This window comes from Melospiza georgiana, chromosome 12 (genome assembly GCF_028018845.1).
Source record: "Melospiza georgiana isolate bMelGeo1 chromosome 12, bMelGeo1.pri, whole genome shotgun sequence".
In the NCBI taxonomy this organism is placed as follows: domain Eukaryota; kingdom Metazoa; phylum Chordata; class Aves; order Passeriformes; family Passerellidae; genus Melospiza; species Melospiza georgiana.
This window is the reverse complement of record NC_080441.1, coordinates 17,418,406-17,440,671: the sequence shown is the minus strand read 5'-3', so window position 1 is coordinate 17,440,671 and position 22,266 is coordinate 17,418,406. Positions and strand designations below refer to the sequence as shown.

The following is a 22,266-nucleotide window of genomic DNA, read 5'->3' as shown; positions in this document are numbered from 1 at the left end:
TTGCCTTGAGGGAGAGTTGTAAGCTCATTTGCAGGGGAGAAAGACAGACAGACAGACAGGAAGGAAGAGGACAATTGGCTTAAAGTCGATTTTTAATAAGGCCGGATTTCTCTAGTCTGTACTTTGATACACAACTTTGCTCCTGACCAGGATCCACTTCAAATGACAAAGGCGACATTTCTCTGGCACTAATCTGATTCCTCATCATAATTGCATTTGGCAGAGCTGGCTCTGAACAGTGCCGCCCCGTGGCAGGGATAAACAGGATAGGGATATGGATAGGGATAGGGATTCAGAGGGATAAACAGGAATTCTGGGCCTCTGGCTTCCATGCATCCCCTTCCTTCCTTTTGCTCTGCTCTGCAGGGAAGTTTGACCAGGCAAAATGGGATAATCACAGCTCTGTCTGGGATGGCCTGGACAGACAGGCTGGCCAGCATGGCAGCATCTCTGGAGTGATTTCAAATGTTTCTGCAATTTCCCCACATGCACTGCTGCAATGGTTTCATGCAGTGTTTGTGTGCACAGGCAGTGCTTTTTGGGTCAATCCAACATGCAGCACAGGCTCTCAGCCCTGTGAAATGTGTCCAGTGGTTTGACCATGTCAGGCTCTTTGGACACTGCTGCATGGAACATCCTGCACAGGGATAACAGCAGCTGCACTGTGGTGTCACAGGATCTCACAGCTCCAATGCCTCTAAGGGAAACTTACACATCCCTCAGCAAACATTTATTGTCAAACCACACAACCCCTGCATCATCTCAACCTTGTCATTGTTAGATAATGTACCATTTTATTTTTTCCAAATGTAATATATTTGATATTACTGCTATACATCTCCCTGCAAATTTTACTTTAGCTGTTCCTTGTTCTTAAATAACTCCCCCACGCTACTGGCTCTATTTCCTCCTGCTAATATTTCAGTCTTGTTTCCACTTCTGTTCTTCTCTTTCTCCTTTTGGTACCACTTTATTTATGTGGCCTCAGATTACTGATACCTGCACAAGGCACTGCTCAAAGCCTGAGAGACACCCAGGGTGAAAAGAGCCCAAATTCCTGTAGAAGTAACGACCTCTATCCCAGAGTGACTGAACCAGGGGAACAGAGCTCATGATAGAGACACAGAAAGCCAACAGAGGAGTTTTATGAACTTACACTGTTTAAAGTAGCTCACCACAAAATAAATATCTATTTCTCTGCAGATTTAGCTGTGGAAGCAGAGGATCTCCTTGGAGACAGACAAATCAATGCCTGCTCCAGAGCTGGCACTCTGAAAAGATGACAGAAGCAGCTCAGTTGAAGAAATAGAAGCTCCAGTAATGGAAATAACTCACCACAAAAGAGATTTGTGAATAGAATCCTAAAAGATATCTAATCTGGCCTTTTTCCAGGAGCTGTGTAGACGACAAACCAGGGCTTGAGACCAAGGTCAGTGTACTAAATGAGAACATGTTAGGTTTTTGGCTAGAAAAGTTTATAGAAGCAGCTCAGCAACACAAATATAACACCAATCTTGTGGAGATGAAATAACATTTTATTTAGAGTTTCTTCAAGTTCTTCTTTCTCATTAAAGGTGCTTAATATGATTCTAGCACTGTAATGAATTTCACTTCTAACAATAAGAATTATATCTTCTAGAAGTAAGATTTATAATTAATAACATTCCTATAAAATGGAAAGAATCAACACTGAATTCCAGATAATCAGTATTCCAAAGGGAGACTGAACCCTCTGTTCTGTATGGTAACATTGACAGTTCCAGCTGTGGCAGGCATCAGCCTAAAGGAAAATCCCCCAGGGCTGTGGGAATCCAAATCAATTCAGGAGTCAGGCTAGAGGAAAAAGGAAAGCATCAATATTCAAACATCTTTTAGAATCAATGATATTGGAAGGGGATGAATGCTTCAAGGAAGTATATGAAGCAAGAGGGAAAATTAATGAGAACAAAGTAATGCAAAGAAAATAAAAATAGAAAAAGAGGACAAGGTTAAGGGCAGATGGAAGCCCTTTTTCTGAGGTGTAAAACGATTTTGGCAAATAGAATGCATGCTGAAAGGCACAGCACTCTTTTGGATTTAGCAACTAATGCACTTATTTCTAGAAAAATATGAACTATTAATCCTTAGACCCTGCATTTAAGAACTGAGCAGCTGCACACACTTTGGAAATGCAGTGTGAGTTATATCTCACAGCCAGTTAAATAAGTAGCATAAAAGAGCTGTATATTAAAATGTGTTTGATTGTGTTACAAAAGTGACATATCCAGTTGTTTTCACTGAAAATGTGGTTAGGAATTGGAAGGAGTCCCCTAGGGCAGAGGTGGAGTTATCATCCCTTGAAGTGCTCAAGAAACAACTGAAGGGGCACATCAGCCCAGCACAGAGCAGAGGCATCCAGCCTTGCCCAGGTCATGGATTTCGTGCCTGTGGGAAGATCAAACCTGCAGTGAATCCCCAGCAGTTTGTGGCTCTGTGATGCCCTGATCCCTTTGCCTTCTCCAGGTTTTGTTCCAGCCTGTGCTCTGGCTCACTGCAAATCCACCAGGCCATGCCTGAGACTTTTTGGCTGTTACTGGCTGCTTTTCTTCTGCCCTTTTTCCCTTTGTGCCCTGCTAATGCAGTCACCTCCCCTGAAGTGGCCGAGGTTGTTATTGCTGCCAAGGGAACGAGGGCACACAGAGCCCTCTGTGCCCAGAGCGCTCGCCTTGGCCCAGGCACAAATGGGAGCTTTGCTTTCCTTTCCTCCTGCTCAGAGGGCACCACCAGGGAGGGCTTTGGCCATGGGAACTGGTAAGAGAAATGCACAATGTAAAGGAAGATTTGCAATCTAAAGTTGAGATGTTGGAAGGAAGGTGGGAGAAAGGAAGGAATAGGCAGGGACAGATTTGGGGGCTCAGAGCCCATGAGCAGCACAGCCAGGGGAGCCTCAGAGGCTGTGACCCTGCTGGAACTGCCTGACTTGAATAAGGAGCTTTTTAGCCTTGTGAGGCAGGGTTGGGTGTCTTTGGGGTGTTTGGTGGAGCAAGGAGCCTGTCAAGGAATGGAGAAGCCTGGAAACTCCTCAGGGACCCTCCTCACCTTCAGTCCCTCCGCAGCTCTGCCAGGCACCTTGGAAATTCGTCTTTCCCTCAAGGTCAGTGACAGCCTTGAGCATCTGCTGGGTGTGTCTGGAGCCTGGGGGCAAAGAGAAGGTGTGGGCTGAACATCAGCTCTGCTCCTGCAGCTGCTCTGGGACAGAGCTCAGGGGGATGCAAACGGCCAGGAATGCAGGGGCAGTCTGTCTGCAGCAGGGGCTCAGCCTGCACTGCTGGTTTGGGTGGGCAGGGATGGTTTTCTGACAAAGCTGTGAGGCTTGACAGGTGTGCCAGAGAGGAAAGGAGAAATTCAGTGTGTGCAGCTCATGATTCCAGTTTTCTTCTCCAGGAATGGCTTTGGGCTCAGTAAGGACTCACTGTTTGCAGGCTCAGTGTTATTTCCCACGGCACACTGTTGCTTTTGAATGGCATGCCATGATCTGGGAAGGAAGGAGGAGGAGAGAGGGTGAGTCCCTGCCTTCCTTTTCTCAATCAGTTTCTCTTTTTAAAGGCACTTTTTGGAAAAGAAAGCCTTCTTTATATGTATTACTGCTATACATCTATATGTCTGTCTGTGCAGAAAGCTGCATGGAATAATTGAGCTTTACACCTTCCAAAATTGCTGCCACTAAATTTCTTAAATTCCTCCTTTTATTTCTTTAAAAAAACCCAGGAAGATTTAAGAATTCAGAAACAACCCAAACATTTCCCTACCTGAACCTTCCTGGTGATCAAAATTGTAGAAGATTTTCCAAACCTGAGTTCTGACACAAACACCCACTGGGGTTTTTTGTACATCCCCGTGTTCCTTTCCAGAGCTGTCCTGTGCATGGACAATTGTAACCAGGGTGGAGTGAATTGGGCTGTGTGTAACAAACAGGCAGGGCTGAGGTGGCTCCTGAGCTTTGCAAAGGAATAAAGCAGCACAGAACTCCCGGCTCTGATTTCCTTGGCAGACAAGAGGCAGACAGGAGGAACGAGCTGCTGCCTCTGTGACCCATTTCCCTGTGGTACCAACCTCAAAACAATTCCAAAAATCGGAACTGTGCTTCTCCTGGGCCCAGGGAAGGGTTGGAGGGAAAGCAGAGCCACCGGTTCTGTTCCCTTGCGGCCACTAAGGGGAGCCGCTCGTTGGCAAATTGGGTTGTGTGACCCAGGGGTTCCAAACCCCCAAAACTGGTTCGTGCTCTTTGTGTTACACCCACTGTGTGCTGCACCAATCCTGATTTCAACTTTGCTTTTGTCCTCCAGGGTGAATAACTGCATTGGATTTTCTAACTACAAATTCTTTCTACTGTTCTTAGCCTATTCTTTGTCGTATTGCTTGTATATTGCTGCAACAGTCTTCAAGTATTTCATTAAGTATTGGACAGTAAGTCATGAAATCCGGTTACTTTTTCATCTGCTCTCAGTCTCGTGGGCTTTGGTGACTCTCGGTGCTCTGTTGCTCTCAGGCAGTGGAGGGGCTGCATTTTCCTGGGAGGTGTTTCCTGGGCCCTTTGGGACTCCACCTCCTGTTACATGTTCATCATGCACAGAGCAAGAAGCCAGGAATTTCAGACTGTAGATTATTTTCTGGCAGAGAGGTGCTGTCCCTTCCCTGTCCTTGTGTTTGCATGGGTGTACCTTGGAATGTTTGGCACTGATGTGTAAGATCCTGGCAATGATTTGTACATATTTACTTAAGAGAAAAAGATGGGTAAAAACCCATGTTCATTTTCTAACCCCCACAGGCCTTTTTTCTCGATTTAAAAACAGCGACTTAAAGGAGGCTTTTATTCAGCTCCCGGGGGCTGTCCCGGAGCGCGCAGCGCGGGCAGGGCCGGGGCAGGGCCGGGCTGGTGCGGGGCAGGGCCGGGCTGGGACTGGACCGGGGCAGGGTCGGGGCTGGGCTGGGCTGGTGCGGGGCAGGAGGTGCCCGCCCGGTGCCGGTCCCGCCCCGCGCTGCGCTCCCGCCGCGGGGCTGAGCGGCGGCTCCGGCCGCCAATGGAGCGCGGGCGGCGGGCGCGCTTCCCCCGCCCCGGCGGCGCGCACGGGGGCGCGGCCCCGGCGCATGGAGGCGATGCCCTGCCAGAACCAGCGCCTCGGCCCGCGGCCGCAGGATGAGCCGCCGGCGGCCGCCACGGCCACGGCGAGCGGCGGCTCCCGGCTGATCCGCTTCGCCGAGCCCAGCGAGGACAGCGGCTGCCCCAGCCCGGACAGCAGCAGCAGCAGCAGTAACGGGGTGGTGGCGGTGGCGCCGGTCCCCGCCGGGGAGGGCGGCGCGCCGGCCATCGGGCCGCAGCTGAAGCTGCTGCCCATGAACGACCAACTGCGGGAGCTGCAGACCATCATCAGGGACAAGTGAGCGCGCCGGGCCGGGCCGGGCCGTGTGGGCTGGGGAGGAGCCGCGGCGGGCCGGGGAGACAGAGGGGGATCGTCGCCTGTCGCTCGCTCCATCCTTCGCTCTTCAGGGAGCCGCAGCCCCGCCGAGCCGCTCTCAGGCGGGCCCTAGTACCGGCTGCCCGGCTCGGCGCTGCCTGCGGTGTCCCGGCGGCCCGAGCGCCCAGCCCCAGGCCGGCGGGACGCGCTGCCGTGCCGCGTGTGCCGGCTGGAGCGCCCGGGCCGGCGGCGCGGCCATGTCTGCTGGTGAGGCGGGCCCCAGGGCACGGCAGGCAGAGCTCCCGGCGCCCCTGCCCACCCCGCCGCGGGGCTGCCGGGGACCGAGCGGCTCGGCCGGGCTTTAAACCCCTCACACACTCGGACGGTCTCTGATGGCGCTGTTTGCTCACCTCCGCCCTGCGGGCGGCTCGGAGCCTGCGTGCCACATCATCGGCGCAAGGAGCTCGCAGTACGATGTGTGTAAGCCCTGGGGAAAGCAGGCTCTACCTTAGGGACCGGCAGCAGCTGGGGCTCATTACCGCTCTCTGAGATCGCATCCTGCGGGCAGCATGGGGCACGGAGCCCTTCCCAGGCTCTACCTGGAGATACCTCTGAGCACCATGTTCCACAACACAGCTCAGGTGTTGAACACGTCCCTCCCTCCCACTGATCACTGTAGCTGTGATTGTTCAGCACTGGGAAGGTGATAGTGGAAGGTATTAAATATAGCTTACAACATAAGACAAACTTCAGTAGCATCCATCTATTAAAAACTACTGGTTTGCAGGAACCACCAGCAAAGAGGTGTGAAATCAAGTCTATTAATAGAATGATCAGGTTCGGAATAAAACCTTCTCTTCCTGTGACACGGTGGCTTTCTGACATCTGCAGTAAGTCATTGCAGAGACACTGTTCCTTGCTGTGTTTCACTATCTGCACAGTCCATGTTTTGCTATTTTCTGGCTCTTGAGGCTCAACTTTGTAGCTAACAATAATTAATTTTTTAATGCAAAACTGATCACCATTTCTCAAACACAGTACCTCCATTAATTTTATTTACTTAGTTGAGCCTTGTTGCCTTAAACTAGTTTGGGGAGGCTTTTCCTTAATTTTCAAAGCATTGTGGGAAAAACAAAACCTGGCAGCAGGAACACCAGAGGCAGTGCAGTCTTGATGTAAGGAGGGCAAGACCACACAGATCACCCACCTGGCAGCTTCTCTGTGGAGCAGAAAAGGAATCTGGGAGAGGGCTAAGCAGAGAGAGACAGAGAGGGAATCCAAACTAGGCTTGGTGATAGCCTCTGAAGGGTTTTGAGGTTAGTGAAAACCATATAATTTTGATGTCTAGACAAATACTAGCAATGTAATTACTTTACTCATGGGTTTTATTATTATTACTTTGTTGTACATGGGTTTTGACCACTTTCAAATACATTTGAGAGGTTTCTGGTTACAGTGAGCTTATCCAGAAAGCAGCAGCTGCAATTTTAACTTGAAGGACATTCTTTGGAATTACATCTGCTTTATTGCACAAGACTTGGAAGAGGAAGTCTAGAATAGGGCTTGTAAACAGTGAATTACTCAGAGCAGCTGCAGCAATTGCAGGCTATGCTTTATTCTGATGTTGCCCTGGAAGTGGGGATGGAACTGTCACTTCCAAGCTCCCTTCCCAACCAGTGAGGAAAATGGGGTGGCAGCCTGCTCAGAAAGGTTGGGTTTGTAGGTAAGGACAGTAGGGAAATATTATTTTTGTGTTCTGTCCCAGGAATTCAGCTGCATCTCATTAAGAGACCTTGAACTGGCCTATTTTCGTGCCTGTCATTCAGAAAGATGCTGAAGGGAGGAAAGGATTTTTTAGGCACTGTTCATGAACCTTTCCCTGGGCAGCTGCAGTCTGCCCTAAGACAACTGTGTATCTACTATAGCATTCAAACCAGGTGCTAAAAGAAACTCCTCAAACTGTGTTTGTGAACTGGCAGCAGTGTGGCTCAGAGCAGCTACTGGTCAAAAATCCAGTTTAAGCTGATAGAGAGGTATGTTGGCATACAGTGCTTGGGAAGAAGGAGAAGCTTCATCTACAGGCAGATAGAGCCCTGTCACTTAGACTTTCTGGACTAAATAAGAACAGGTAACACCTTAACTCAAGGAGAATATTTAGAATCCTCAATGCTGCAGAGGATGGATGTTCCAAGTACAGGAATACCTGGAAATGGCAGACATTAAAAGGCAATCTCCTGGGGAGTGAGAAATGGAACAAAAGTAGGGAAAAAACCCAGTCAATTTGGGCTATTACTGTTAGTGAGGAAGGGGTAAATATTCAGATAGATAATCCCAGTGAGCTGGGATGGAGCTGAGGTCTGGTCAGCCAGGTGCAGAAGGCTTTTAGGATTCTATTTTGTCCATAGCATGAGCTGCTCAGAGAAGTGGAAAGCTCTTTCCTTGTTCCTGAGAGGACTCAGAGAAAGAAATCGTGGCCTCTCAATTGGTATTGCTGTAAAGAAAAACCCACCTTGGCTGGTGATGGTGTCCCATGGGATTCAGAGGTGGCTGGCTGGGACAGGGATGTCCTCCTGGCAGACTGAAATGGCACTTTTGCTTCTTTAAAATTAACAAGAACTGTGTCTGTGTGCCAGAGTCGGGGAGATGGAGATCACCTCAACTTCACTGTGCCTGGGTTTCCTCATTTCCCTCAGCCTTGTCACTCTTCTGCTCAGCAAGTGCTGAATGGCTGCCTTTCATACTGAGTGGGATATGGACCTTGAGTGCTCTGATGGGATGGGAGCTACTGAACATTCTAGAACAGTTACAGTCTCTTTACAAGGAGAGAATGATCTCAAGGTAATTTCCAGCCTCAGATGTGAACCAGGGATCTGGAAACTGAAATGAATAGTGCAGTGATGTGTTTATATAGAAGAAAATTCATTAGCTCAGGCTGGCAGTGTCATTTTAACTCATGATTTAACAGGATCTACGATTTAAATCCAGGTACTTTGAGGTTCCTGTGTCTGTTGGGTGAGATAATTCTGTGGCATTCTGCTAAAGCTTCTTATTCCCTAAGGAGCAGAGTCATAACATAGAAATGCAGATGGCAGAGTGGCTGGATGTGCAGCCCTGGCTGCTGCACAGGGCAGGGGCTCAGCAGTGTGTAACTCACCTGTGCTGCAGGCAGGGAGGCTGAGTGTGTAACTCACCTGTGCTGCAGGGAGGGTGAGTGTGTAACTCACCTGTGCTGCAGGCAGGGAGGGTGGCTGAGTGTGTAACTCACCTGTGCTGCAGGGAGGGAGGCTGAGTGTGTAACTCACCTGTGCTGCAGGCAGGGAGGGTGGCTGAGTGTGTAACTCACCTGTGCTGCAGGGAGGGAGGCTGAGTGTGTAACTCACCTGTGCTGCAGGCAGGGAGGGTGAGTGTGTAACTCACCTGTGCTGCAGGCAGGGAGGGTGAGTGTGTAACTCACCTGTGCTGCAGGGAGGGTGAGTGTGTAACTCACCTGTGCTGCAGGCAGGGAGGGTGTCTGAGTGTGTAACTCATCTGTGCTGCAGGCAGGGAAGGAGGCTGAGTGTGTAACTCACCTGTGCTGCAGGGAGGGTGAGTGTGTAACTCACCTGTGCTGCAGGCAGGGAGGGTGTCTGAGTGTGTAACTCACCTGTGCTGCAGGCAGGGAGGGAGGCTGAGTGTGTAACTCACCTGTGCTGCAGGCAGGGTGAGTGTGTAACTCACTTGTGCTGCAGGCAGGGAGGGTGTCTGAGTGTGTAACTCACCTGTGCTGCAGGCAGGGAGGGTGAGTGTGTAACTCACCTGTGCTGCAGGCAGGGAGGGTGAGTGTGTAACTCACCTGTGCTGCAGGGAGGGAGGCTGAGTGTGTAACTCACCTGTGCTGCAGGCAGGGAGGGTGAGATCCCTCTGCACCCCAGCCCCTGCATGGAAAGAATTAAACACTGCAGTCCATTAAGGACTGAAGTGCTGCAGGTGGAACATGGGCCTGTTCCCAGCTACCTCATCTCCCTGAGTGCCAGCAGCTCATCCAGTGCCTTCAGTTTTCTTAAAAGCCTTTCACAGATCCTCTGTAGGGAAGTGGCTTTTTTCCAGCCTGGCCCTCACCCTGGTGTCTCTCAACGAGTTCTGTGAGGTAATGGGAGAAACAGGAGTTACTGAAGCCCCAATACCTGCAGACCTGGCAGTGTTTGTCACTGGTACCAAGTGCTAAGGCAGGAAGAAACCCTGCAGCTACTTTATATGACAATGCAGTCCCAAAAAACCCATTTCTTCCCACCTCCCAAGACAGGCACTGTGATGTCAGCCACACTCCCCTGCCTTCAGAAACAAAGTGAAATTCATTTATATTGTGTAACACACTGTTCCTGCTACAAGTTAGGTTTTAATGCCTCATATTTTTAGATGTTGTCTTGTTACTTGATGAAACTGCTGAAACAGTTTCTAGTCTGACATGAATTGTTGCTTTATGTATTTTAGCTGGTATTTAGGAAGAACAGTTACAGTGTTTTCACTTAAACCCTTTTTTTTCTGCCCCTGGCAATTCTGGCAGGATGTGGGGTTTGAGATGTGGTCTCAGCTTTCCAGCTGCCCCTGTGCACGTGGTCTGACATTTTCTGTATTACTGTTATTTGTGTGCACTGTCATTTTCCATTGCCCTCCCTTCTCAAAAAGCAGGTGTGACCAATGAGGGGTGTTCAGTGAACTGTGCAGAGGAACATCTGTGTCTCCACAGAGGAGTTGGTTCAAAGCCTCACAATCTGCATTAATATCTCAGAGTATTCACTCAGAACACGTTAGCACTTTGCAGTCAAAACTGTGGTCTGGACATTGTTGGGTCTGTCTTACACCTATATGTGAAATTCAGCTAAATGTTCTGAAATTTCTAGGTTCTGGAAGAACCTAGATAGGCCACTTAGCTACTTCAACTTTTAAAAATACTTATCTATACCACAGATAGAAAAATGAAACTTTCCAAAAACCTTAATAAAATCAGGTCATATAATTGTATAGGTTTGGGATTGCGTTTTTTTTTTTCAAGTTTTTGGGGTCTTTTTGAGCATTGCCTGTCTAGTTAATGTCAAAATAGCAGAAAGTTAGGAATATCCTGTCAGTACCAGAAAGAAGGGGGAAAAAAGGCAAACAGTATTTTAACAGTGTGTTATTAATGCAAGGAATGAAACTAGATTAAGTTATTGCTCTTTTTTAAAGTGGGAATCAGTGACTGGTTCCTAGGCAATGAGCAGGCAAACCTTTTGACTTTCATTCATGTAAGCATGAGGTGTCTCAGAACCTTGGGGATTAAATGAAAATGGTATTTAAGGAGACATGCAGAGTATTAGGGTTTGAAAACATGAGAGGGATTAATAGAACATTTCATTTAAAAGTACTCTTACCATGTTGGGTTTTCAAAGCCACTTCCTTGATCAGAAGTGTGTCCTGTTCTGGTGTAGTGGGAGTTGCTCTTGGCATGGGAAGCAAGGTGTTAAAGCTGCTTTTAGAATTCAGGCTTTCAACCTTTCATTTTGCCTTCTGAAGGGGCCAAAAGCCACACAGGCACACCAGCAAAAGGTTGTACCCAAAATAATAAGAGGCAGAGAGGTGTTTTCATGGGAATGCTCATTAATCCCTGCTCAGTTTAACCTCACATTCACTGATCTCATCACACTCAGTGAGTTCCAGATAAGATAGGATGTGTCTCCTGCTTATCAGGTGTGTTGTCAGCCCTGGGTTAAGGATCTGCATGGTCATTGCCCCACAGCTTCTGTCTGACAGGAGGACAGGCAAGCAAAGCTCACCTGCTCAGAGCTGCAGGGAGTGCAGGAATATCTGAGCTCAGGAGGGGTTTGGGAGCTGAGCTGGAGCAGCAGCACCATGGGAAACCCAGAGAACATCATCCTCCTGTGTTTGATTGCTGCTGGTACAGAGCCAAACCCCAGTGCTGGGTCACTGCATCTCTGCCACCAGCCAGGAAACCCAGAACCTCTGGGATAAATTCTGTATATGACAGGAGACTTTTCTCTGATCTGCCTTGGAATATAGTATTTAATGTTGTGTTTAAGCAATGTTCTTAAAGTTATTTCCCAGTTTAAAATGTAAATTTTACCTTTTCCAGGAAATCCAGTAGAGGAGACTTCGTATTTTCTGCTGATCGTCTGGTAGGTGAAGAATTTCTTCTTAATATTATACTGTAACTCTTCCATGAAATGGGTCTTTCAGGACAGAAGAATGGTAGTGTGACAGCAACTTTTCTATCCAAAGGAAATTGCTGTGTGACTGCAACTTTCTATATAGGGACTTCTGTTCACTGTTTCATCTCAACAGGTTCCAGAAACCATGGTGTTACCAGCCACAGCCACTTGAGGACAGAGACCTGCAGTAATAAGAAAATTCTGTTCAAAAACAGATACACAGAGGCTGCAGATAATTGAGTTTGAGTTTGAAGCAGCACTTTTGATCTTGTGAACAAAGCAGTACAATTTCTTACAGCCTGGATGTTACCAGTGGCTTGCATGCAGCAGTGCCTCCTGGCACTTGGTGTGGATTAGATTATCAGCTCTGGGTGCATCCACGTGGAGAATTTGTCTTTAGCCATATGGTGGTTACTGGCAGGGACAAAGCAGTTTGAAGTTTTCACATGTTTTAGTGAGTCAGAACAAAGACTGCTGGGAGTGTAGCTTTTATCTCATTTAAATTACAAGCTTAAAGAAAGCCCCAGCACTTGCTACTACACACACTTGCTTGTGTCCACAAGGGTGTTTGCTTTTTGCAAATCCACTCTCATTAACAGAGGGAGGTGTTTTTCCCCTTCCAGCACAGTCAGAGACCATTCACAGTGACAGCACAGCAGGCAGCTCTCCTGTGCTGAGCCCAGCCTTAATCCAGGCTTGCTCAGGCTTAGATATGACCACAAGCTAAGATTGTGACTGCAGTGCTGTTTATCTTCATGGCTTTCCACTTTCCCCTACTTTCCCCTTCTTGAGGATGTTTCCTGCATTCCAGTACCTTACTGTCAGTGTGAAGGACCTTTCTCCATGTACCTTCTCACCTTTCTTGGGTGTCCTGCCCTGTTCTGAGGCAAACACTGATTTTTTTCCTCTCCTCTCATTGCTGGAAGCTGCAGATCCAGGCAGTGAGTTCAGGTCCTTGCAGCAGTGTCCTCTGTGGGTGGCCAGCACAGCCAGGGAGCCTCTGTGTGCTGCAGCTCCTTGCCACAGAACCTGCTGCTCTGGTTTCCATCTTGTGGGAGGAATTTTGCACAAAAGAATATGTAGCACTCTCATTTTCTGAATATTTTTCCTAGGTGTGACAAAGAACAGTTATAATTTCATGTGGAATTTGCTCTCTACTAAACTTGGCAAGGTGCAAACAGTTATGACTTGCCTTGTTTTCCACCCAGAGAGCAAACAGAGTTTAATGGCAAGAGGCAATGCATGGAGAAAAGTGTGGGATTATAGGAGAAGGAAATGCACCTTGTTGCAGTGAGGAAATGAGAATGAAGTTAAACTTGGGAAGGAGAATGAGGAGAATGAAGTTAAACTGTTAGGGGCAGTGTCTCCTGAGGTCACCAGAGGGAGAGGCCTTAAGGAAGGATTCTAAAGGTGATGGATTTCTGGAGGTGCAGTTTTTTCTGGCAGTTTGTTTCACACAAAAGGGGATGACACAAAGGAAATGTTTGAAGATACTTGTGAGAAAAAGGAGTTAATGGACAGTGGAAGTTGGCAGGGAGTGTCTGAATGGCACTGCCAGGGCTGTGATCCTGAAGCTGAAGGAAGTGAGGTTAAAGTCATGAGGAGGAGTCATTTCAAAATGGTTTGAAATGCTGAGTGCAAAGAGCTGTACAGATGCAGAGGATGTTCTGCCTCCTCTTGAGCTTCCAAGAAAAGCCACACATAATGGGTTAGAGGATTTTCTACCTTGGGACCAAAGCTTTACTTCCTGTTTCATGAGGGGCTGTAATAACACTGGTTTGATCTTCTAAGCAATGGCAGCCACCCTTTGGGAGAGGAGCAGCTGGTTCTTGGGGCATGAGAGAAAAGAGGAGGAAATTAATCCCTGACTGTGGAGGTGGCAGGAAGCACAGTGCAAAAATAAATGTTTTATCAACACTGACAAGTTTACAAAGAATCCTTCCAGCCTCTGTGTATAGCACTGATAAGTGCAGGGAGATCACAGAGATTATTTGACCATAAGACCTTTGCTGGGTTACTCCAAACTTTTGGCAGATTATGTGGAGCAATGTCAGCACTACAGCAAGATGAAAAAGGCTTTTCTTCCAAACCTGGCAAATAGGTTGGCTTTCTTTTTGTGAATTAAGTTCAAAAACATAAAATAAAATTGGGTACAAATGTCCCAGAAACTGACCACAACTTCTGAGTATGGCTGCCACAAACACAGCTCTAGGAAGGAAAAGTTGTATAAAAATGACTAAAAATACCTTGAAAGAGAGATTATAAATGTAAGGGACCATTTCTAGCAGAGGCTGCTTGTGTGCCAGGAGCTGGGGCAGAATGGAAGGACAGGGAAACCTTCCAGGCTGCCCTCTGCAATTAGAACTGCCTGAGGTGAGCAGTACACCTGCTCCATCCCAGGAGCATTGCCTCTCTCTCCATCCCACAGTGAATTTTGAATAATCAGTGAGTTTTAATGAAAGCTCTTGCTTGGCAGTAGCTTTGCTTGAGCAGTTCTGGCTGTGAATCTTTGGCTCATGAACAGAGAGAATTCTCACATCTTTAATCCCCAGAGCACCCTCCAGGTCACCCATTCTGGCTGCAGGTGGCTGTTTGGTGCTTTGCAGGGCAGCACCAGGGGAGGGCTGGGGGCTCATGAGCTGCCCCTCCACCTGGACCATCCAAAAGTGCAGGGATTGGCAGCACCACCTGGAAACCAGAGCTGGGAGGAGCTGGGAGATAAAGGTGATAAAGAGAGTCTGACTTGTCTTTGGGCACTGCTGGTGTGTGTGCATTGCTGCAGCCTCTGGGGCTGTTCTGGCAGCCCAGCTGCAGTTCAGTCCTACAAACAGGGATGTGAAAATAGAGCCTGACTGAGGGGGAGCTTCACCTTTCCCTCCCCAGGATTTCCTGTCAGCAAAGGGAGTTACATTGGTGCCTCATTCATCTGTTGAGAATAATTTGTCTGTGAAGCCTCTGCCTACCAGATGTAAATAAAATCAGTTTTATGATTGCTTATGAACTCTTCTCCCAGTTTTGTTCTGCAATTCCTTTGTTTGATTTGTGGCCAAAACATAGGCCTCTCCCCCAAAAAGTCTCTAAATGCAGTCCCTAATTGCTGTTAGAGACCCTTTTAGACCCTTTGGCCTCACCCAGTCCTTGTAACTCCTACTGCCATGTAGTGCCTTATCTCCAGAGATAACAACCCCTTTAAGCTGAGCCATGTCCTTGGTTCCACAGATCAGACTCGTGGTTGAAGAGGGACTGAACCAACTGCCCTACACAGAATGTACTGTGACCACTCCCACAGGTAAGTGGGAAACCACCCCTGGCCTGGGGAGGACTGGAGCTGGAACTGGTATCAAAATACAGAGAATTATTCCAAGAGTTACAGACTATCCTGAGCTGGAAGGGACTCAGAGGATCATTGAGTCCAACTCCCTGCTCCTCAGAGAACAGCCTGAAACTGAACCCTGCAACATCCAGATGGTCTTTGAACTCTGACAGACTTGGTGTATATTAGATTATTGGTGCCACAAGCACCTCCCTGGGGAGCTCTGAGCAGGGCAGAGTGTCTGTCCCTGCTGCTTTAGAAAGCTACAAGGCACAGATCAACACAACTGAGCAAAACAGTCAGCACTGTCATTTCACTGAGGATTACAGTGGCCTTGCAAAACCATGATGAAAATGTACCAGTGCATGTGCAGGATCAGTTCTCCTGCCCAGAACACAGCCTGGAACTAAAACTGGTGACATTTCACATGCCCATCAAGGAAAAAGTGCTTGGCACAAACAGCTTTGCTTTGCCAGCCTCAATCTGGCTCTGCAGCTGAGGCCAGCTGGGAGTGAGGATGGGCAGGAAATGCAAAGTGGCACTGGAGAAAACCAATGCAGGAGTTGTGGTTCCTCCTGTAAGGTTACAGATCCTCAGGTGTGCAGTGCTCAGGCAGCAGCTGAGTGCATCAGCAGCTTGGGGGGAGTGCTCAGCTCCATGGTGTGACCCACAGCCCCCTGTGAGATGGACACCAGCTGAGTCCTGTTCCCCTTGGGAACTCCACTGGCATTCCTGCAGGGTGACACTCCCACTCTGCAGGAAAGCATTGGTGTGGCTTTGTTACACTTAGAGAAATGATGAACTGCAAACCCTCAGCTGTGGACGCAGAGTTCAGACACACACCCAGGAGCAGCATCCCTTACCTGTGCTAATCTTTACATCAAACAGCAGTGGCTTCACCTTTGAGATTGGTGTCACCTCTGTTCCCATCAGTCTGTGACAGACCCAGGACCATCTCCTCTCTGTCAGAGAGGGCAGAAGGGAGCAGCCACTGAGCCCTGGTTCCTTTCCTCACAGGACACAAGTACGAAGGAGTGCGATTCGAGAAGGGAAACTGCGGGGTCAGCATCATGAGAAGTGGTAGGTGCTGCTGAAGGAACACTTTAAATGCTTTGGAAACCTGAAGCAACTTCCTTTCAAAGATGTGCAACAAGAGGTTTATTCAAATTCTTTCTTAGCTATCCTTGATAAGAGAATGTCCAGGACTATCTCCCATTACCCTTAAGGAGGCAAATGGCTGGCACAGCTCTCCTGTGGCCCTTCCCTGGCCCTGTTCCCTGTCAGGGGCCCAGTGCCCTCCCCTGTTTCCCTCCTGTGCCCAGAGCCAGGGCCCCACCCCAGCCACGCTCCGTGGGGCAGAGTCCCTGTCAGTGCCCAGTGCTGGGCAAACCTTGGCATCTGTGCTGGCAAAGCAGCTCTGGCCCCACACCCTGCCCCCCCTCTGTCACCGGGGTGTCCCCAAACCCCACCCACCCCTCTGACCTTTCCAGCTGTGTCCTGTGAGAGCTCAGCACAGCTGGGAGCACCAAACCCAGGGCTGGGGAGCACTGAGGAGACTCAGCTTGCTGTAAACAGGGGAGAAGGGGAAGAGTTCAGGGGTTTTAATGCTTGGAGCTGTGCACCAGCACAGGGGGGCGACTGTTCTTTCAGGGACTGTTCCTTTGGGACCGTCCCTTTGGGGGCTGTCTGTTTGAGACTGTCCTTTCAGAGACTGTCCATTTAGGGACTGTGCACTTGTGACTGTCCCTGTGGGAACTGTCCATTTGGGACTGTCCTTTTGGGGGCTGTCTGGGACTATTCCTTTGGGATGGTTCTTTTGGGAACTGTCCATTTGGGACTGTCCTTCTGGGGACTGTCCATCCAGGGACTGTTCCTTTGAGGGCTGTCTGTTTGGAACTGTTCCTTTGGAACTCTAATTTTGGGGACTGTTCCTTTCGGACTGTCCTTTGGGACTGTCCATTTTGGACCTGTCCTTTGGAGACTGTCCCTTTGACACTATTCCTTTGGGACTGTCCATTTGGGGACTGTTCCTTTGGGCCTGTCCCTGCAGCCCCTTTCCCAGTGTCACCCTGTGCTGCTGTGTCTGTGCTGCCCTGCAGGGGAGGCAATGGAGCAGGGCCTGCGGGATTGCTGCCGCTCCATCCGCATCGGGAAGATCCTGATCCAGAGCGACGAGGAGACGCAGCGAGCCAAGGTGTACTACGCCAAGTTCCCCCCTGACATCTACAGGAGGAAAGTGCTGCTCATGTACCCGATCCTGAGTGAGTGCCAGCACCCACAGCCAGGCTCCTCTGAGCTGGCATGGACTGAAAATGTTCTCACTGGGCTCTGCTTGGAGTTTCTGCTTGGTTTAGGGACAGAGCAGGGAACTGATCAGGCTGTGCCAGGACACACATTGCTCAGCTGCACCAGTGTGAATGCAGAGCAAATCGTTTGGGCGTGGCTGCTTTTGGGAGAAAGGCTGAGATTAAGATTTGACATAAATTTAATTATATGAATTTTGCCATGGGAAAAGACTCAAACAGTATTTTTCTTATTCTATTATGAGACATTTCTAGATTAATATAATAAGGAGTTTGTTGGGATGAGGTTACTCGTCCACTCTGACAATTAGGAGAACAAGGAGTACACGCAGAGGTGATGCCTTTCCCATGAGAAAGGACAGAGTCACCATTCAGTCACACCAGCAGTACCACAGGTATTCTCAGACAGCTTAGGACAAGTTCACCAACCACAAAAACCCCTAAAGCCTGTCCCCCTCTTGCTCCCAGGTACTGGGAACACGGTGATCGAGGCTGTCAAAGTGCTGGTGGAACACGGGGTCCAGCCCAGCGTCATCATCCTGCTCAGCCTCTTCTCCACACCTCACGGTGAGTGGGGCACAGGGTGAGCACAGCTGTGTCTGTGGGGACAGTGCCATCAGTCACACAGGGGACAGGCAGGGCACAGCTGTGCCTCTGCCATGGCAGCATTGCTTTGCTCAGAGCAGGTTTGGGGTTTTTTTGGCTGAATTTTAAGACTGAGCAAAGACGGCGCCGTGTTTGGTGTGGGCAGTGAGGAGGGGACTGAGTGGCAAAACTGCAAATGGGAGAGTGTTCCTAAAAGCAGGAGTTTCAGCACTGCCAGTGCATGGCTCACAGAGCAGTGCCAGGCCAACTGCTGGTCTGGACCATGGAATGTGGGGGCTGCTCCAGCACCAGAGCAACACAGGAGTGGGAGCTGAATGGAGCTACAGAACTGGTCTGGCTGCAGGCTAAAGGTAAAAGGGGATCTAAATGAGGAACATTTGCTTCTTTGGGAGGAAAGAGGATCTTGTGTGTTGTCTTAGAAATTGGCCCTGGCAGAAATTGCTATCAGAAAACTCAGCTGAACTGCAGAACAGCCTGTAACCACTTTAATTGGGAGTATGGGTGTATGGGAAAGGCAATTCCAAAGAAGAAAACCCCGAAACAGCAATCCCCTAAGTCAGGCAGTTTTCCTCATAGATGGTTAGCTAAGGCAGGAACAGGAAGACAGAAGCACATAGCCTGACTTACTTTTGCTGATCATGATTTGACACGGGCCGGAGCACTGTAGTCATTATTGCCTTTGCTGTCTCTTCCAAGGTGCCAAATCCATCATCCAGGAATTCCCAGAAATCACCATTTTAACTACAGAAGTGCACCCTGTTGCACCAACACACTTTGGACAGAAGTACTTTGGGACAGACTGACAGTCTTGGAACAACTGGATATGACTCTATGGCATTACAAGAGGTTTTTTTTACATTTTATTACTATTGAGTTGGCTGAGGGCGTGTTTAAAAAGCTTTTTGGCCAACTAGCTTAGGTTAGTGCTGGCCTGAACAGGGATCAGGCACAGTGACAAAGCACTCTGGTTACACGGTCAAGCATCTCCATGTTGGGGCTCTGTCATTGCCACACTCTGCTTTTACCTATTTATTCTTCTCCAGCCTGTCTGTGGCCTCATGCAAGAGCAAAATAAACCCAACTAAACCCCCAGGGAGTGTCCTTCATTTCTAGGGTCACCTGCATCACTCCAGCCACAGCCACTCCCAGTGCTTCCAAATCTCAGGGTCCTCCTGAGCAGCCATTTTTGGTCTGGCTGCTATAAAAGACACAATTCTTGGGATTTTGCTGTGCAAACATTATTCTCAAATAGTGAAACAGCCCTGGTTGTCTTGCTCAGGGCATCTGAGTCAAGACGATTCCTGTTGCAGCAGAGGTGCAAACTGGGTGGGAACTGGGGGTGGGAGCAGCACTGCCTGTGGAAATTCTGCACACACAGAACTTGAGAGTTCTGAGAGACAAAACTTGTGGCTGTATCAGTCTCCCAACCCTTTAAATGACAGGAAAACTGCAGCAAAAAGCTGGAGCTCAATTTCTAGTCCTGTTCAGGAGCACCAGAGCCAGAAGACAAGTGTGGCCCTCAGGGCTCAGCAGCCTTTCCAAAGCCTCAGGGCACTCATTGTTTGGGTCACATTAAACATCAATCTGCAGCCAAATCCCTTCTTTCTTTATCTGGCATCAAACACACCATACCCAGCTGGCCAGTACCTCCCCTTACTGTAACTCTGGGGAAATTCAGGAATACAATAGAAACCATTATTATTTTTAAATATATCCATATTCTACAATTGCAGGATTAGGGAATGTTGTCTCAAGTAATGTCCTTACCTCTCATCAGGTGAGTGGAGTGCTGAGGTCTGGGCTGCCCACACCAATGAATCTTTTTGTCACAGATGAAGAACCTTCCCTGGTCCAAGCAGTAATTCCAATTAATTAAAGTTGTATAACACTGCCAGAGAGACAGTGTTTAGCCCAAGCATAGGAAATAACCATTCACAAGTCTATTAAATTAGACAAAAATGGTTTTAATGCAGTCCTTGCCTGCAGTGCAGTATAAACCATAATAAAAAACAACAAAGCAGAACATACAGGATATTCAGCTGTAGAAACTGTACAAACACTTGGAAAATGCCAGTGAAACTCCACAGAGCATCAGCATAGTCAGAGCATTGGTCTGACAGTAAAAACGAGTATCCAAGGCTTTTGTAAAAACCCATTTGATATCAAAAGTCTCAATGCCAGCAGCAGCAGCAGCATTAAACTCCTGAACACAACACCCCAAAGATGGGCAGCAGTCCTGCTGTGACATTCCTTGCAAAATAATGACTTCCCATTGAACTGGGGGGAGGGATGTGTATTAAACCAGCAGTTCTGCCAGCCCCAGTCCATGCTGGGCCATAAGAGCAGCTGGGTGCAGCTCCCACTCAGGGGGTGCTGCTGTGTCCCAGTTCTGGCAGCTCCACGGGGATGGCAGAGCTGATCCTGCCCCAAAGGGAGCCCCCAAAAGGGCTCCCCCTGCAGTGGGGTTTGCTCCAGCCCCATTTTCCAGTGTGTGAAACCCCCTGGCTTTTCTGGATGACATTAAACCCTGCTGATACACTGACAGCACCACGCCTCTGCCATTCTCTGATGCTGAGATCCAGCTCAATTCTATCTTTGAGGGACCCCTTTGCACCACAAACAGCATTTTCAGCTGAGGAACAGCCATCTGAGCAGGCAGATTATACATTTATAAAATAACAAGACCTTTCCTACTTGCTGTGTTCCTAACCCAAAGCTCCCTGCTGCAGCAGTGGATCTGGAGTCACTCTGGAGTAGCTCCATGAGTAGAGCAGAAAGCCATTCCATAGTGAAGTTAACTCCAAAGAAGGATGGAGCTCCAGCAGAGCAGAGGAACCACAGCTCCACCTCCACCCCCCAGCTCTCAGGCACAGCCTGGTCCCTCCCAGGGAGGGGCAGCTGCACCAGCCCAGCAGTTCAGGACAGCAGCAGAGTTCCATGTGCTGAGGGAATTCTGGGACACATCCTGGAGGCTCCCAGATCCTTCAGAAAAAGGTGGGGGAATAATAAACCAACACTTTCACTTTGGGCTTCTGCTTCTCTTACAGAGGGAAGTGCTGAGAAGGGCTGCACTCACCTTCCCCAGGTTAGAAGGGAGAGGGGGAGGCTGATTTTGTTGGGTTTCCATGGGATTTAGTGCAAGGTTTAACCCAAGGAAGTGCTTCAGGAAGTACTGAAACAGCAGGGAAGCCCTCAGGTGAGGTACCTGCCTGTCTCAGGGCTGTCTGACAGCACTGCATGCAAGCAGCATTTCTTTTCAAGCACAGCTGGAATAAGAAGCAGAGATGATCCCTTTGTCCTTTTTGTTGGATTTTTTGAGGGTTGTGGTTTTTTCCCCCCTCCTTAGCATAATTTCTTATTGTTTTAACAATGGCTGTTACCCACTAAAGTTTTACAAATGCTGCTGTAAATCTTAAAACCTCATACAGAAAAAAATAGTATTGTAAGGAGCATGCAGGCATGAGCAACTTACAGGCTTGTATTTGAAATGTAAACTTACATTTTATTTCACAAGGTTTACATCCCAAATGGAAGCTGGAGAATGAAGAAATGAGGCTTTAGGAAAGAGAAAAATGCAGGAAAGTGGGATCCTGCTCTAAGCAAAGCCTGATGAGGGGAACCACAAACCAATACCTGACAAACAGAGAATAATTACAAATAAAATACATGGCACAATTGCATAAAATGACACCTACTCACCTTCACAGTATCCAAAAAAACCAGCACAAGCAGCTCAAAGCTGAAAATATTTATCTGCATGTTCAGGAGGAAGAGGGAATACTCCAAGTGGGATGGAAAAAGCACAAGAGAACAAAACCCTGCAGCAGTGGGTGTGAGCTCAGTGTGTGTGACCAGGGCAGGGAATGCAGCCCATGGCAGAGCCAGTGCAGGGTCTGCCACACCAGAGCCCCTCTGCCATGCAAACACCTTCAGTGACCTGAGGGATCTGATCAGTTCAGGTGAGTTTAGCTTTGCAAGTGTTCTGTAATAAAGCAGAAGCTGATAGAATTGGAAAAATATCAATAAAATTGAGGTATTTTCAAGTACTATGGATCCATTTCAGAAATCTGTACCACAGGAGTCACTGAAATGGAAACATGACCCTTTTGAGTTAATTAGTTCTGCCTTAATAAACAAGGTCAGCAGTGGCTCCTTCCCCTGCTAATTAAACCCTCCCATGAGTGCCTCAGCTCTGCACAGAGTAACTGCTCAGCAGAGTAACTGCACAGAGTAACTGCTCAGTACATCATTCTTCATAGCTAAATTCAGGGAAAAAATTAGTAATTTTTTCCCCTTTTACATTTTACATTCATATCACATGACAGACTTTATGCATCAAGTTGTGCTTTCAGTCCAGACCAGCATCCAGAACTACAGAGCTGCAGCTGGTGTGGATTTTGCTGAATCCATTCCTGTTTGGCCCAGGA

The 22,266-nt window shown here is 48.4% G+C and overlaps 1 protein-coding gene across 1 annotated transcript; it reads left to right on the top strand.

Moving 5' to 3' along the window:
* Positions 1–5,127: 5,127 nt before the first annotated feature.
* On the top strand, positions 5,128–18,931 carry UPRT (uracil phosphoribosyltransferase homolog). Its single transcript, XM_058032345.1, has 7 exons — positions 5,128–5,417; positions 11,542–11,584; positions 14,837–14,906; positions 15,948–16,010; positions 17,030–17,191; positions 17,702–17,800; positions 18,536–18,931. The coding sequence occupies exons 1-7, from the start codon at positions 5,128–5,130 to the stop codon at positions 18,640–18,642; spliced, it is 834 nt and encodes a 277-aa protein (XP_057888328.1). The 3' UTR covers positions 18,643–18,931.
* The last annotated feature ends 3,335 nt before the right edge of the window (positions 18,932–22,266 follow it).

Coding starts and splice junctions, on each gene's coding strand:
- UPRT (XM_058032345.1), top strand. CDS start 5,128: ATGGAGGCGATGCCCTGCCAGAACCAGCGCCTCGGCCCGCGGCCGCAG. Junction 11,585..14,836: donor TATTTTCTGCTGATCGTCTG/GTAGGTGAAGAA, acceptor TTGGTTCCACAG/ATCAGACTCGTGGTTGAAGA. Junction 17,801..18,535: donor CCTCTTCTCCACACCTCACG/GTGAGTGGGGCA, acceptor GTCTCTTCCAAG/GTGCCAAATCCATCATCCAG.